We start from the raw sequence: 17,429 nt of genomic DNA, 5'->3' as shown, positions 1-17,429 counted from the left end.
GCTCCAGGTCTGAAGAACAGTGCTCTACCAGGGAGAGAAGACGCCAGCCCTCAACTAGCTGTGACCAGGGCGACACCCCCTAAATGGGACGCACGCAGGGCCAAGCTTTGTCCTTGGATCCTGCGCTCCACGATCTCAGATTCCCGGAGCGCGGGAAGCTTCCGGCACGCGCCCCCGCCTCCTGGGGGCGGGGCCTGCCGCTGCCGCTCCCGCCTCCCAGGCTGCGCGCGGCTGCGGGCCGTGGTCACGTGAGCGCGGCGCGGCGGAGGAGGGGCCCTGATTTCCGGGCGGCGGAAGGAGACGCGGCCGCGTGAGGACGAGGCGATTTGAAAACACGCTCCGGGAGCGAGAGGCTGAGTCCGGTGGCGCCCGCCGTTGCCCACTGGGCTCTTCCGCGCACGTTCTTCCCCTCTGCCTCCGCGCCCGGGTCCCGGCCGGGCCCGCAGGTGAGGGGCCGCCGCCGGTCGGCCGGGCCCTCCCGGGGCGCGGGACGGCGCGCGGGGCGGTTGCCCCTCGGTCCGCGGCCCAGGCGGGCAGAGCGGGCCGGGGCCAGTCTGCGTCCCCCGGGGCCCGGGTCGTGGCGCTCTGGCGGAGCGGGGCCTGCGTGCGGAGAGGGGCCGCGCGGGGGCGGGGCGCCCGCGGGCGTTTGAAGCGTTTCAAGTGACTGGGCGGGTTCGCGCGGTTTCGCCTCTGGGAGACTTTTAGGCCGGTGTGCGTTAATTGGGCCCGGCTTCCTGGACTGTGGTCCGGACCGCCGTCCCCGGTGGGGAAGGAACGATAGTTTCTTGAAAACCACGGGGTCTTCACTTCTGGGATGCGAGAACGAAGTCTGGGGGTGAGGATGTGCAGTCGTCTCGTAATCTCCCCTCGCAGTCCAGGTGTGGAGTGACAAGCCGAGCAGGTTCGGACCGTCGGCCGTCTCGAGTGGTCCTGGGCTGGGGTGTCTGTTCTTTGGAAAGTCAGGTGTCTCCGATTGGCCCCTAGGTAGAGTTTGGAGGAACTCGTGAGCGTAAAGGGTTGGAGAGGATATTAGCAAAGGCCGCGTACAATGTGACTTCTTGACTTTTTTTTTTTCCCCTTGGCGGGTGGAAAGAAGTTGGAAATTAGGGGAGGGTAATGAGGTGGCAGACAAACTAGCTGAAATTCTGTTCGGTCGAAATCCTGATAGACTAGACTCTCCTTTTTGTTGAAATTAGAAAGCCCGTAGTTGGGAGCCCATGAAATTCAACTTGAAAACTTTTGAGGCTCACCTGTTTGAGGTGATGTGAGAGCTCTGTCCCTGAGGCTGGTGTTCCTACCATCCATTCGATATCAGCTATTGTAAAAGTGGCTTGTCTTAGTTTCTGAGTCCTATCCGACTCTGTGACCCCATGGACTCTAGCGTACGCTGTCCAAGGGATTTTCCAGACAAGAATACTGGAGTGGGTGGCCATTTCCTTCTCCAGGGATCTTCCTGACCCAGGGGGTCGAACCGGGTCTCCTGCATTGCAGGCAGATTTACTCTCTGAGCTACCAGAGAAGCCGTTTGGTTTGCTGTATTATGAAAATCTTGATTTTAAGCGAAAATAACAGTTGCTGTGGAACTTTGAGTTCCTAGTATAAAAATGTTCCCTGTGTACCGTAATAATAATCTTAATAGCTTGAAAAGTCAAGAAGGGGCGGTCAGGCCTGTTAGCTTTCCTAACTGAGGGAGAACAGTGATTAATACTAAGTGGTGGGTAATGCTTGTACAAGCTTGACTGTGTGTTGGACCCTGATCAGCTAGTTAGTGGCTAAAGACAGCACAGAGAATTAGGGGGTGGAGGGTTAATTGATTCGATTTTTCTGAATACCTTGTTCTACTTGTTTTCATCTCTGGTACTAGATAGTAACTGTAGCAAAAGCTCTCAAACTGTGCTTGCTTAATTCAGAGAGGCCAGTTGATTATTAAGGTCTTCTCTGTAGTTTTTACTTCCTCATATTTTAGACCAGAATAGCTAGAGGTGTGGGTGGGCTGAAAATTTGATATTGAGATAAATGAAATAAGGCAAGCAGTTTTGCCACTTTTCCCCAATTCTCACCAGGATTGCAGTATATATAACATAAAGCTGGTTTTGAGGAGTTCAGTCTTATTTAAGACTCCCTCTCCATGTCCTTAGTAAAGGACTGACACATCTTTAAAATGGTTTTAGCATCACCTTCCTCGCATGGTCTTGTGAGAACTGAATGCTTTTGTACATCTACTATTATGTTTGGTACGTACTGGTCATGAGACTAAGAAAATATACATGTTTGTGCTTATAGCATACCTGTTTACCGTGCCAGGCACAGTTCTGAGTATTTTACACATGAGCTCATTTGCTCCTCATTCATCTTACCTAGTAACACCTGTATGAGGTGAGCATTATTATTAGCCCCGTTTTGCAGATAAAAACTGAGACCCGGTGATTTAACTTCAGCTATGAAGTGCAGGAGTCTGGGTGAGAACTAGCTGCTCTCTCGTATCTGCTGTTAACCTGTGTAGCCAAACCCTAGGTGATAGGGCTCTGCTGTGTTAAAGCCTTGTAACCATGTGAATTTGAATGCAATGTCATAGGTGATTGACTTCTGGATTCCTGAAACTTCAAGTTTCTGGTCTTGCACCAGTCATTCTATTAATCTTAAAATAATGCAAACCTTCATTTTGCTCAAATTTCTTGAACTCCCGCATGTAGCATTGTGACTTAAAAAAAGTAGCTAGGCATAGGATAATTATGATAGATCAGGGGAAGGTTTATTTATTCCAGAGACACCTACTCCGATGGGTATACAGTGCAAGGTAGGGTTCATTGTTTCTGTGTGGAAAAGGCTTCATGAAGGGCTGAGCTAGTTCCAGGTATAGAAGGCTATTTTTTTTAGATAGAGGTTAGTTGATGGGAAGATAAAGCTGTTGAGGAAGGTAGGAAGGATCGCTGATCTGTCAGACCCAGGTGTTTTTACTGTAAGCAAGTAAGAGGAGCAGCTGAAAGCTTGTGAGCCTTGATCAGATCTGTGTTTAGAAAGAGCCCTCTGGTGATCACTAAATGGACCATAAGGTGGACACTGGTCACAAGGCAGGGATACTGGTGGGGAAAGTTGAACAGTCTTGGGTGGAACTCAAGAACTGAAGCAGGGGCCTGGGAGTGGGTAGAAGGCACAGATCAGAGGTTTTGTGTTTAAGGGGGATAATCTGTGTGTGAATTGAAAGAATGTGATGTAGAAAGAGAAGCGCAGGACCACGGGGTTCCACCTGAGTGATTTACTATGATGGCGGCCTAGCCAGTCTTTGTTCCTTAGCCCTCTGTTACACTGTATTTCCTTTTCTATTGCCTTTTTCCCTCCTTTTTTTGTTTCCGGTTTATATGTAGTCTGAACTTTTCCTGGTGTTCAGAATGCTAGTACTTTCATTTTTGCCTATACCAAGCTTATCCCCATTCTTCATCTTTACTGTTTTCCTTGCTTAGGAAATGCCCAGTGACTGTCCTTGCTGCATATCTGAATCGTCCCCATTTTCAAGGCACCCAGTTTAGGTTCATGAAATTTTTCCTAGCTATTATAGGCTGCATTCAATAATAACGTTGGTTTAGTCTTTGTTTTCCTAGAGTTTCTTGGGGGTTTCCGGGGGCCAGGAGCTTCCCAATAGGTGCAAGGTATACCTGTAGCAACTCTGTGCTACCTCCCTCTTGTCCTATGAAGACAAGAAAATTTCATAAGTTTTTTTCCTTTTTAATTGAAGTATAAATACATTAATTGAAGTATACACAAGTTTTCTACTTAGCACATTGCTCTACCCAAGATTCCTATTTAGAACATTGCTTGACAAAAGATTCCATAGCCAAAAATATCTTGAGTAAACTGAGTTTTTTGTTTTTTACTTCATAAAGGTATTTTCCATTTAATATCTTGATGCATTGGCATGGTTATTGTTGATCTTGACATGTTAGAGTAAAGGTTAGAAAATACCTTCTTTATTCTTTTATAATTTATCTTTGGTCTGTATTCATTGTTTTTAAATTAATTCTTTCATCATAGTACTCAAGAATGACCAAAAAAAGAAAACGCCAAGATGATTTTCAGAAAGTAAAACTAAAAGTTGGTAAGAAGAAGCCCAGGTCAGAAAATGCTACCCTTACAAACTTTAAAACGAAGACTATACATCTTCCTGAGCAGCTCAAAGAGGATGTAGCACTTCCAACAAACAATAGGAAACTTAACATAAAGGTAAATCATGAACTTTTTTTTGATAAGATAGGATTTTCCTTGAAGTCATCTAGAATGGTGCACGTTTATGGAAAGTTGTTTTAACTCTTAGGGTTTATTAATGGCTGAAGATTGGAGTTTATCTGTTTCTCAGAGGTGATGCTGCCTCAACAGCTTTCCCACTTCCTCCAGAAAGACTTGCTCAGCTAAAGTCAGTGATTTCTCCCTTGTATATTCATTTGATAATTGAATATGTCATCTGGAAGTAACTTTTATATCTTTTTGATGTGTCAAGTTTTTGATGTGACAGATCTTCAGCTGTTTTTGTAGCTCATTAAGATAGGACCCTGTCTTACCCATTTTTGAACCTTTACAATGCATAGCTATTCCAGATTCATAGTAAATGTGTGAAATTAATTGAAATTTGAGCAGTAGTTTTGCTTAAAAATGTAACAGCTTTATTGAAATGTAATTTGCACATAATAAAATTTATTATTTAAAGTGGACAATTCAGTGGTATTTAATATATTTACATTGTTAGGCTGCTATCACAGTAATCTAGTTTTAAAACATTTTTGTCACTTTAGAAAGAAACCTTATACCTATTAGAAGTTGCTCACCGTTTCTTCCCCCCACTAGACAGCCACTGAGCTATCAGTAAAGATTTGCTTGTTCTAGACTCTTCATATAAATGGAGTCATATGAAATGTGGTCTGTTGTTACTGGTCTTTCACTTAGCATGTTTTTGAGGTTCATCTATGTTACAGCACATATCACATATCATACCTCTGTATTGTCAGATTGTATTCCAGTGCAGAGCTATGTCATGTTTTTTACTCAACAGTTGATGGGCATTTGCTTACTCCCACTTTGTGACTCTTATGAATAATGCTGTTAGAAACATTTGTGAACAAATCTTTGTGAAGATACACGTTTTCTAGTTTTGGTTTCTAGTCTCTGCAGGTTAAATAATATCAAAAAGATATTTGAAGTTGTGGTTTCTTTACAGACTATATAAATTATTCTACAAATAAAATTGCCATATGTTATACTCTGAATAAAATACACAGACACCATGAAAGACCACTTAAAATAGGCAGAAAATGGTGTAAATATGTATATGGTACATAGTAGGTCTTTAAGTGGTGATGATGATTGCTGTCAGTTTAAACGATAGTGTGCCTAATCCTGTGTAATTTCAAAACGAGAAAATACTGACCAAAAGTTGTATAGAAGCCAAAGCTATGTTAAAGCTAAAACTGTTTCTGATCTTAACAAAAGCTACATTTTTCTCAAAGGGACACTTGAAAAATACCTTCTGAAGCAGCCCTGGACACCCACTGAAGTGTCAGTTTATTAGCATAGTTTCAGTTAGCATTGTTTATTTGAAAATGATGTGATGTGTGTGTATATGTGTATACCTAAAACCTGTATTTTTAATTTATAGGATTTGCTGTCACAGATGCATCACTACAATGCTGGGGTTAAACAAAGCGCTCTTCTTGGACTTAAAGACCTTTTGTCTCAGTACCCATATATAATTGACGCACACCTTTCACACATACTAAGTGAAGTGACTGCTGTGTTTACAGATAAAGACGCTATTGTACGGTCAGCAGCAGTCCAACTTCTTCACTCCCTGGCCCCCAAAATACGAGCTGAACAAATTTCTCCATTTTTTCCCTTGGTAAGTGCCCATCTCTCTAGTGCCATGACTCACATTACTGAAGGAATTCAGGAGGACTCTCTAAAAGTTTTGGACATTCTGCTGGAACAGTACCCAGCTCTGATTACTGACCGTAGCAGTATATTGCTTAAGAATTTTGTAGAACTTATTTCTCATCAGCAGCCGTCCAAAGGACTGGTAAATAGAGACAGATCCCAATCCTGGATACTTTCTGTAAATCCTAATCGGAGACTCACTTCTCAGCAGTGGAGGCTGAAAGTCTTAGTGAGACTCAGTAAATTCCTTCAGGCCCTGACAGATGGATCCAGTAGGTTGAGAGAAAGTGAAGGACTTCAGGAACAAAAAGAAAATCCCCATGCCACTAGCAACTCCATTTTTATCAACTGGAAGGAACATGCCAACGACCAGCAGCACATCCAGGTTTATGAAAATGGGGGTTCACAGCCAAATGTCAGTTCACAGTTCAGGCTACGGTAAGAAGGATTTCAGTTATGTCCACACTCAGTTTTCCGATATTGAATTATAACTGCTGACCATTGATGGCTATATGGTGGGAGACATGCAGTTGTCTTCCATAGTTTCATGTAGTTACTCATAATTTGATTTTATTTACTGATGGGAGGAGTCATTTCAAAGTATATTAATTTACTCATTTCTAGCAAAGCCTAATGGAAACTAAAAATTGATAGTCTTTTGGCTTTGTCATCTTAGAATTCTGTTTTTCTTGCTAGTGTTGATCAATGTAATTATCAATTCATGGTGCTTCATTTTGCTGGTACTTAGTATATTTAAGATTTAAATTAAGCAAGGAGTAATATTTTTTTAATTAAAAATTTTTCATTCTTACCTTTCCTTACTAGGTATCTGGTTGGAGGACTAGGCACTGTGGATGAAGGCCTGTCGTCTACTGAAAACTTGAAAGGATTTATTGAGATAATAATTCCATTGCTAATTGAGTGCTGGATTGAAGCTGTGCCTCCACATCTAGTGGCTTCTGTTGGAAATGGTATAGAACGAGAACCTCTGCAGGTTATGCAGCAAGTTCTTAATATTATTTCCCTTTTGTGGAAACTCTCTAAACAGCATGATGAAACTCATAAATTGGTGAGAACTACTGGGTTATTTTCTGAGTAATGCCTTTTGTCGTAACTGGACAGGTTAGAAATCAGTGTATTACTACTAACTGGTTATGCATTTTCTGAAAAATTCCCAAGATTTAACTATAAACTTCTAACATTTGCTCAAAACTGCAAATTAAAATAATTCTATGAGTTTATTATCTGTGTGTTTTAATTTTTAAGTGAAATGTATAACAAGGTGCTTGATTTCTTTTTTTATTAGCTATATGATAATGTTAAGTTGTATTATTTATGGCAGATTGATTATGTGGGAACATTCTAGTGTCTGGAGACCTCTTGCATGATTTAAAAAGTTGGTTATTAAGTAGTCTCTTCCAGTTTGGGCCACGTTACAGAGTTTATGCCAAGAAATGGACGAAACTGAAGGTCTCATATCTAACCCTGAGTTGTTTTTAAACTACTGTGTTTCAGGGAAGAAACTGTATGTAAATTTGCTTGGTGTATGCTTTTTTGTTTTTTTCTTGATAAAGGATATAAATTGGAAAACATTTCTTAAAGTTAACCTTTACTGTAGGTAAGCTGCAGTTGCAGGTATGGTGCAAATTCAAATAGAAATAGTATTTAAAAGCATCCATTGGCAGAGTTCTCTAATTTACCATGGCAGATTTGAACTATAATAACTGAATAAGGTAAATCTGTTACTTTGCAGACAAAGTATAAATATGTATGTAACACCAGATGACATTAAAATGCCTGTTAGTTTGTTTTTCATGACCGTTCCTGCTGTTAGTTCCTCTCTCTCATTCACCTTAGTTATAGCTTAGTACTTAAGGTATTGAGTGGTCAAAGTTCAAACTTTAGGAGGAATGAAATGGCATTCCTTGGTCTTAAATTCTAATTATGCACCACAGGCTGAATTGTAGCTCTTTTCTCTCAGAAAATGTGTAGGTTTTCTGTTGATAAATTGGCATCTGTATTAAGGTGCAACCTTAGGGTAACTGACTGCTTACTTTTTAAGTTTTGCTAAATGCATATAGTGTGTTTGTATTTTGCTGCATAATTGAGAAGTTTCATTTTTGTCCAAGTATTTTTTTTAAAAAGCTTTTTAGGAATTTGAAATCTTTCATCTGTGGAAAGAAATCTCAAGTTAACATTAAATCTTATTTGCAGTGGTTGAGTACTCAGATCCTGACTGAGATGGTTTATTTGTAATAGACTCTGTATCCTTAGGATCCTTAATTTAAAGTATACTGTATTTAATATTTTTAAAACACACAGTGTTTTAAAATATAATGTAACATTAACTTTTTAATTAACTTCAGTTTTTGGAGTCCTGTATTATTAACTTTAGGTCAGTAGTATCATTTTATACACTATAGAGATTTTGTTGTGTCCTAGCTTTGTATTTTAATGCTTGCTACTTTCAGTCTAAATGTTTCCTTATTGTTTTGTTTTTACCATGAAGATCAGAATTTGTGAGAAAGAGTTAGATGCAAAGGTTAATTTGGCTGTTTAATTAAAATTCAGTTCCTCAGTAAACAGTGGTCACGTTTCAGATGCTCAGTAGCTTCAGGCGGCAGTGGCTACTTACTGTATTGGACAGCACAGATACAGAAGCAAAATGGCTCTGTCACTGCAGAAAGGTCTTCTGAATAGCGCTGCTTTGCAGTGAGTTAGGGTCTGTCTAGACTCTGGGAATACAGATAAACATGACTGACAAGGCAAACACTTAGCTCCTGGTGGGGTTGAGAGAAGGCAGACAAATAGCTGATGTCCATCATGTCATCATTAGGAAGAAAGATGAAAGTGGGTAAGAGAGAAGATGTAATGAAACAGTGTGCGGGGAGGGACCTGTTAACTAGGTGGTCAGGAAATGCCTTCTTAACATTTGCATGTCAGTGAATGAAGAGAAGGAGCAAGTCTTGTGAAGACCTGTAGGAAGACCCTTCTAGGCACAGGGAACAGCAAGTGCAAAACCCTGAAGTGAGAACAGATTGGACATACTTGAGGAATGGCAGCAAGGCATGTGCAAGTGAGGTCCTGGGAGAATGGTGGGTGATGAGGGGGGACGTGGCGGACAGTAGCCGCATCGTGGTACCTTGTGGTCTGTGGTAAAGACTCAGAATTTTAACCTGAGTGTGGTGAAAAGACCTTGGAGGGTTTTGAGCAGAGGAGTGGCATGATCTAAATTATGTTTGTTTAACTTTAATATGTCAGATTTACACATAAACCAGTTAAAAACCCCCATGTCCTCATTCTCCAACTCTAGCAAAACTGGGGCCCAACTGAGATCATTGATCCCATGGATGACCTGTCCTTCCTTTATATACATTATCTCCTTTATCCTTCCCTGTAATATTGTGAAGTAGGATTTGTGTTTTAAAAGATCACCCTGGCTGCCGTGTAGAGAGTTAAGTTTAGGGGGGCAAGAGGAAAAGCATGAGGACCTTTGGGAGCCTGAGACAGCAGAGTCTTAAGTGAGAGGTGATGGTGGCTTGGAGTCGAACGGCAGCTGGTGGTTGAAGTGATGAGAAGCAGCTGGATTCTGGTGAAACCAGCAGGGACGCTGGTGTATGTAGTTAAGGAAAGAGGAGCAGGGGTGGCGCCTGTGCCGTGGTCCAGACGATGGTGTGACTGCCCACAGGAGAGCTCAGTTTATTCATGTTAAGTTTGAGATGACTGGTAGAAGTCCAGGAGGAGTTGTCAAGTAAAAGAGGAGAACCCAGTGAAGGTAACTAAGGAGATGTGCTGCAATAGCTAGCTATTGATTTATGGTCTGAGTTTGGCCTCCAGTTTTGCTAGAGCTTGAGCTAGCTATTGTAGCGTCTCATGTCCCATATCCCAAGCAACCCCTCAGCCATTGGCAGACTGGAATGATTGGTCCTCTGGATAGTAGGGAATCAGTGTTTCAGGTAGGAGAACATGATACTTTGAAGAATACTGCTGAAGAATTTAGACAAATACATTGATGTGTGAAGGTGTTAAATGCCTTTAACGAGCAATAGAATTTCTAGAGAATATAGTTACTCTTAAATGGAACACTAGGTAGAAGATTTTCTTGTATATTTTATAAATATTGTATTAGTAGTTTGAATTCAGAATTTTATTAAATCTTACTTTCTCCCTTTTTTCTCCTTTTAAGTAGATGAAATGCATGTAAAAATGAAAGCACCAAAAAGAACTGTGGGTGAAAATTGGATGGCCTAACAGTTTATTCAGATTTTAAGATTTATTTACATATTATATCATTAGCAAAAGGTGTGTTATAAGGGTAAATTTGTAAGTGGATATTGACAAGTTGTTAAGTTTCTGCTGAAAGTCTTATTTGCTATTTTAAGTTATTGTTTCTTATAGATTTTCTAATCTGTGCTTATTTTACTAGGAGTCATGGCTTCGAAAGAATTACCTTATTGATTTCAAACACCATTTTATGAGTAATTTTCCATATGCCTTAAAAGAAATAACCAAGCAAAAAAGGAAAGAGACAAATAAAAGGTATTGCCATTCTCTTCCACTGTTTAACCTGACATTTTCAGAAAACAGTCTTACACTGAACTTTGTACACTGCAAGTTGTTGTTATCTAGACTGTGAAGTAAAGATAAGCTGTAGTATCTGATCTTAAACAAGTCGCTTTAAGCCCCGGACTTCCAATTTTACTTAGCTTTTATTTTTATTTTTAATCTGTGAAGTGAATGTTTTGTGCTAAATGAGTGTCAGCTATCAAATTGTATAGATAAGAATTTAATAAAAATTTGCTGAGAGTGGATAGTTTGTGAGAGGCACTATGTAATTACCGAATCTTTGAGAGCACAGCATCACTAGTTTCTGCTCTCGTTTATACACACAAGGAAGCGTAATGTAACTGTTATCAGTATCCTGATGGAAGAGGGATAATTGGAGAAAAGCAGTTCTCTTTTTTAAAGGAAGTGGAAAGAACAAATTATGGATGAAGTTTCACTGGAAAAGTGTAAGCCTGGAAGTTATTTGAAATGTTTACCTGAAGTAAGAGCAGATAAACGTAAAAACAATTTACCCAATAAAATTTGACAAGCAGATACAGATACTCAAGGTGCAGTTCCCCACATGAGCAAACACTTGAACAGATTTTAAAGTCTGTCAGAAGGTTCTTAAATTTATCAAAAGGAAGAAACTACTTGGAGAATCAGTGAGGCTCTTTGGGCAGAGTTCAGAGGATATGCTCAGAAGTGATAAGTATGTTGTAGGCAGATAAACTTCATTCACTGAAGTTTTTTGGTGTCTCACTGTAAGTAAAGTATTATGACAGATAATTAGATGTCCTAAGGTATATTCTTTGATCTCTTAAGTGATTCATAAATTGCAAAAATCAATACAAAATCTTAAAATTGATAAAAATGTGTGTCAGACTCTAGTCATGAGATGGAAATCATACCAGTGATTTTCACAGAGAATTTAATGCAACCGGTTGTTAACTAGGCATTCCCACTTAATAGTGGAAAGACAAAAGGGAACAGCAAGGTCTTGTCGCTTGGTAGACCGGCCGGAAGCGACCACTGCCTCCTGACTGGAGAGCAAAGAGAAGAAGGCAAGTGGCTGGAAGGAAAGGCTGCAGCCCACACTCAGGCCTCGAGGACGGGGTTTGCCCTCAGCTGGGACTGATGTCTTTGGGATCAGGAGAGGGGCCCAGTGGGGTAGGGGTACAGGGCTCAGCGAAGAGGGTTCTGCTGGCTGGCGCTGGTGTTCTAGGGGCACAGGGATACTGGTTCTGTGTCAGGAAGATACAGGCTGGAACCAACTCTGGCTGCTAGAATGAACTGCTGCTGACCTGAAGAGTGGTTGGGTTGCACTGGTGGCAAAAGGAAGCAAAAAATATGACTAGGAAGCAAACAGAAAGTGCCGCATTTTCCTCCTCCAGCTTTCTGGTCTCAAGTACCCCTTTGCTTCCAGGTGGCTCAGTGGTGGAGAACCCTCCTGCCAGTGCAGGGACAGATTTCGATCCCTGGGTTGGTAAGATCTGCTGGAGAAGGAAGTGGCTACCCATTCCAGTATTCTTGCCTAGGATATCCCGTGGACAGAGGAGCCTGGCGGGCTGTAGTCCGCGGGGTTGCAGAAGAGTCTGACACAGCTTAGTGACTAAACAATGACAAGCGCTTTATTGGCAGAGCCTAACAAGAAGCAAACTGAAAAGGAGAAAATGTGGCTCACCCCCAGGATCACAAAGGAAGAGCGTGGAAGGGTGGTTTTAAGGCTGAGAAACAAAAGCGCAATAACTTGCAGGAAGAAAAATGAATCTACGTCTTTCACACAAGGCATATTTAAGTGTCATTAGAACTTTATAATCAAGAAATGCTATGGGAATTCATAGGAGAAGACAGATCCTTGTTAGGATAAACAGACAAGGCAGTGTTGGAGAGTAGTGTTTTAACGTGAATGTGATTTTAGCAGGCAGAAGTGAAGTGGGGGATGATTGCAGTAATGGAAGGAGATATTATAGGGTATGAGAAAGCTATAAAATTGCATAATGGAGAACATGGGACAGACCTGGATCAAATTGGTTTCTACTGATGACTGACTTTAATGCTGAAAGTCATTTTTTGTCTCTGACCCTCATTTCTCTTTCATCCTTGATCCTTTTGGCATTGAAGACTATTATTGGTTGGATCAAAACCATGTTTTAGGACCATTAATTTAGAGTTTCTGGAGTTGGAGGTGACAGAATCAAATAGGGAGATACTTTCTTGAGCAAGTAAGTTGTTAGGGTTTGTTTCCTCCAGATACAGTTTTCTTATTAACACAGAAGTTTTTAATCAGGTGCGTGGATAAGGTTCAGAATATCCTTCAGTGCATGAATATAATTATATGTGTGTTTTATGTTGTCAAGAGGTTTCAGATGTAATTTTCATCAAAATGAGATTAAATAAAAGGATGCTTGGAATTCGGTAGACCATTAAATGTAAGGAAACTACTCAAGAGCATATGGGTGTACTGTCATTACTCACTTTATTGGACACTTAATATGTTGAAGGCACTTAGGAAAAAGAGTGTAGGTAATAAGAGTGTATCAGTGTAGTAAGGAGCTGGTCCTGCTCTTTCATGGGGGGCATAGGTCCTAGGGAGGGCTGCCTGCCTAGGGAGTGATTTGTGCCAAGATATAGAAGGTGAAAAAGGAATTAACGATGAAGAGACTGAGGTGGTGAAATTGTGGAATTTTTAACAAAAGTGGATTGACAGTATTATCATAAATTTTCCTAGTGATTTGTTTTGAGGGTCCGCAGGCTGCTCTTGAACTTCCATAAGGAAGCGCGTTGAATATTTCGCAGATAGCCTTTGGAGGCCATCTACTAAATTCACAAAGTAAAGTTAGAGGACCCAATGTGGCCTAGGCCAGTGGTCTTCAATTTTGACCTGATGTCTAGATTTTTTTAATCTTGGGTTGAACTGTGGAGTTAACAAAAGATATTATTTTCATTGTGGTAAGATGTCCATAGCATAAAATTTAGCATTTTAACCATTTTTAAAGTTACTGATCAGTGGCATTAAGTAATTCACATTTTTCATGTTACCAGTCTGAAACTCAGTATACATTAAATAACAGCTTCCTATGCTCTTCTCCCTCCAGGTACTGGGAACCGCTATTGCACTTTTCCCCTTTGTTAATTTGACTGTTCTGGTACCACGTATCAGTAGAAACTTAAAATATTGTTTTGTGTCTGGCTTAACTTCACTTAGCATGATATCTTTAAGGTTTATTCCTGTTGTGGCACTACTAGCATTTCATTCCTTTTTTTTTTAATGGAGTTTATTTTTTAGAGCAATTTTAGATTCGTATTAAAATTGAACAGAAAGTATGGAGTCCTCATACACTACTCCTGCCCCCATGGATACACAGCCTCTCTCACGTCAGCGTCCCACACCAGAGTTGTGTATCTGTTGTAAAATGCAGACCTCAGTGACATCGTTTACACTGGAGTCCCTGGTTTATGTGAGGGGTCACTCTTCTTGTTGTACAGTCTGAGTTTTGTGTAAAGGCATAGTGTCATACGTGGTGTTTTCACTGTCCCAGAAGCACGTTGCCCTCCAAATACGCATTCTGCATCTGTGGATTCAGAAAGCCACAATCCATACACATGATACACCATCTGCAGTCGGTTGAATATGTGGATGCAGAGCGGTATGGAGGGCGAACAGTATTCTTCACCACCATGCATTCACAGTTTCAAAGAACATGCCAGTTTCACTTAAAATTGTTCTTAATTAAGTAAAAATTACTAATCTTATTAAGTCACAATCCTTGAAAACACGTATTTTTAATATTCTGTGTGGTGAAATGGGAAGTGTGCCTGAAGTATTTTGGCTGCATACCAAAGAATGATGGTTGTCTCGAGGAAATGCACTTGTCATGCTGTTTGAATTTTTTGCAATGGACATGATTTTAATTTGAATGACTGACTATGTTTATTCAGACTTGGGTATTTGTAGACATTTTCTCAGAAATGAAAAAAATAAGCCTATCAGTTTCAGGAAAATAGTGTCTGTGCTAGAGATAAAATTTGAACTTTCAAGCAAAAATTAATATTTTTGGAGAACTTGTATCCACCATCTGAGTTTTATCTGTATATTCTATTTTTTTGCTCTTCATTTTTTTCATCTCTCTTCATTAGGCTTATTTAGAAGCTGCTAGAGGGTTCACACACACACACACAAATACATATATGTATATATATATATACACACACATACATATTATAACAAAGGAGAATATATGTATTCTCCTTTATTTCCAAGGACTGTTTTAACAGAGCACAGTGCTTGGGCTTGGCAGTTTCTTGTCTGAGCATACTGACCACAATGCTTCACCCTGTTGGTTCCCACTGCTGTTAGGAAGTCAGCTATGAGTCTGAACTGTTGCTACTTTATAAAAGTTACTTCCCTACCCACCCCCCCACCTCCCCCATAAGACTTTGCTCCTTGTCTTTTATTTTCTGCAGTTTGACAATGATGTATCCAGGTGTGGTTTTCTTTTTTATTGATTTTCCTTGGAATTCAGTGAGCTTCTTAAATCTGAGATCTTGAGTGAAGTGTCTAAACACATCTGAAAAATTCTCATCTTTAAAAAAAAAATTAATGCCATTTTTCTCCTTCCCTTTAAAGACTAATTGATTGTATATAAGACCCACTTAATGAAATTTTTGTTTCTCTTTGTCTCATTCAAACATACATTTGTTGAATTTGTTTTGTTTTTATTTTTCAGTTCTAGAGTTTCTGTCCAGTTATTCCAGCACTGTTTGCGGAAAAGACTCTTGTTTCTCTTTTGGATTGCTTCTGCTCCTTTGTCTGAACTCATTGGTTGACTGTGCTTGTGGGCCTGTCTTGGGGCCCTTCCGTTGACCTATGTTTGTCTATTCGTTCACCAGTACCGAGCTGTCTTGATTACTGTAGCACAGTAAGCCTTGAAATCGAGTGGTGTGAGTCCTCCAACATTGTTCCGCTTCGGTCTTGTGTTGGGTAGTCTAGTGTTTGCCTTTGTGTGTAAACTTCAGAAATCATTTTGTTGATAACTATAAAGTAACTGGCTGGGGTTTTGATTTGAATTGTGTTGAATCTATAGATCTAGTTGGGAAAAATTGTTGCCTTAATTACTGAGATGATGCATAACTGGGATTGTTTTATGTAAGAGCTCTTTTTACTTCCAGTTCACCCTTACTCTGGCAGGGAGCCCTTATGGGTTCAGCTTGAAGTAGGGATAATATACCAGAGTCCCTGTGTTTGTCTGGCTCTGGAGTTTGACTTTTCCCTGTGAGGCCTCTGAAAGGTTAGTTCCATTTTCCACCCTTTTCGTTGGAATTGGCAGCAGCTCTTGGAACCTGAGTGCTGTGATCTTGCTTTATTTTGGGGACCCAGCAATTGTTCATCATCTTGTTACCTCTTGAATGCTTTTGAGTTGTTAAAAACTATTTCATCCAGCTTTTAAAGTTATTTTCAGGAAGGGAATCAGTTCTAATTTCCTCCTCTATCATTGCTGAAAATGAGTTTCCCCAGTTTCCTGTCTCCCTCATAGAATTGGTGGTCAGTGTATTTAGACTTTAAAATTTTGTGTAAATTCTTGGAGGAGCAGGATGAATTCTCCCAACTTTTGAATGTCTGTTGATACCTTCCAGACAGTAATAGGTAAGTAGATCTTCAAAAGCTCTCCCTGTGGTGAAGAAATGATGCAGTTGAGTTTTTTTGTGGTCTGGTTAGTATAAAATGTGTCTTGGTTTTGGGCACTGAACAGTTGGGCAAAGAACCTACCAGTAGTTTTGGGTTTGTAGTATAGATCGCTACTCATCTGTCCCAGTTTTCATTCATTCTCTCTCTGTGATAGAATTCCCAGTTTTCTGCTGGGCTGTGCTGTGCTTACTCACTCACTCACTCACTCACTCACTCACTCACTCACTCACTCAGGTCCCGACTCTCTGCGACCCCATCACTGTAGCCCACCAGGCTCCTCTGTCCATGGGGATTCTCCAGGCAAGAATACTGGAGTGAGTTGCCATGCCCTTCTCCAGGGGATCTTCCCAACTTAGGGATGGAACCCAGGGCTCCCACATTGCGGCCGTATTCTTTACCAACTGAGGCACCAGGGAAACCCAAGAATACTGAAGTGGGTGGCCTATCCCTTCTCCAGGGGATCTTCCCAACCCAGGAATCGAACTGGGGTCTCCAGCATTGCAGGCGGATTCTTCACCAGCTCAGCTAAAAGCTCACATACATGTATGCATTTAAGCAGACTTCAAATCCAGCTAATTTTTATTCTTGCTTGAAATCCCCATTTCTTGAAATTCTTGAAATCCCCATTTCTCCTAGTCTGTACCAGCATTGTTTCTTGTGCTTGTCATGTCTTGCCTGTATTGCTCAAGTAGACGTACAACTACTTCTTTGTTTAGAGTCTTGTAACTGATTTTTTCTTTTTCATCAGCAGAAATGAAAGAACTTTTCAACTATGTTACTCCTGTGCTTGTGGAATTGATTTTAGTGTCCTTAGTTTTCAACTCTTTGTGATCTGGTCCCATTTGTCATTCCTAACCCTACATTTGATACCCTAATAACACCAAATATTTAAAATTTCCCTCCCCTTGTATTTGTGGTTCCTTACGACTGTGTCCTTTCTCATGCCTAATCCAGGGTTAACTTTCTTTTAAAATAAGTTAGTTTCAGGTATTTTTTTAGTTTAATCAACTTTACATGTTTGTGAACATGAAAATAAATAGGCTCTGCTGTTGAATGCAGTGTAGCCTGAAATCTGCACTGTGTTTATATAGTGTTTATATATCTAGTGGTTTATATCCTAAGTTGCAAATTTTGTTTTTGTTAAGATAATCTGTTAGAAAAAGTGATTTTAATTTGTGAGTCATAAAATTAAATTGTTTCAGAATCGGGCTTATTTAGACCAGTCTCCTGTTTCACACATAAGGAAATTGTGGTCAGGAGAAATTAGTGATTCTGT

The 17,429-nt window shown here is 40.4% G+C and overlaps 1 protein-coding gene across 3 annotated transcripts in view; it reads left to right on the top strand.

The window, feature by feature from the left end:
• Positions 1-256: 256 nt before the first annotated feature.
• Positions 257-17,429, top strand: part of TEX10 (testis expressed 10) — a 45,621-nt gene continuing 28,448 nt past the window's right edge. The window contains exons 1-6 of one of the 3 annotated variants that reach the window (XM_043890785.1): positions 257-446; positions 4,030-4,218; positions 5,645-5,884; positions 6,173-6,357; positions 6,745-6,988; positions 10,346-10,458. In XM_043890785.1, the coding sequence (XP_043746720.1) occupies positions 4,039-4,218; positions 5,645-5,884; positions 6,173-6,357; positions 6,745-6,988; positions 10,346-10,458 (962 nt within the window). In that variant the 5' untranslated portion in view covers positions 257-446; positions 4,030-4,038. Of the gene's footprint in view, positions 447-612; positions 902-4,029; positions 4,219-5,644; positions 6,358-6,744; positions 6,989-10,345; positions 10,459-17,429 lie in introns of those variants that run through there. The other 2 variants (XM_043890783.1, XM_043890784.1) reach the window with 2 other exon arrangements.

This window comes from Cervus elaphus, chromosome 29 (genome assembly GCF_910594005.1).
Source record: "Cervus elaphus chromosome 29, mCerEla1.1, whole genome shotgun sequence".
NCBI lineage: Eukaryota > Metazoa > Chordata > Mammalia > Artiodactyla > Cervidae > Cervus > Cervus elaphus.
This window is presented reverse-complemented; position numbering and strand designations above follow the sequence as displayed.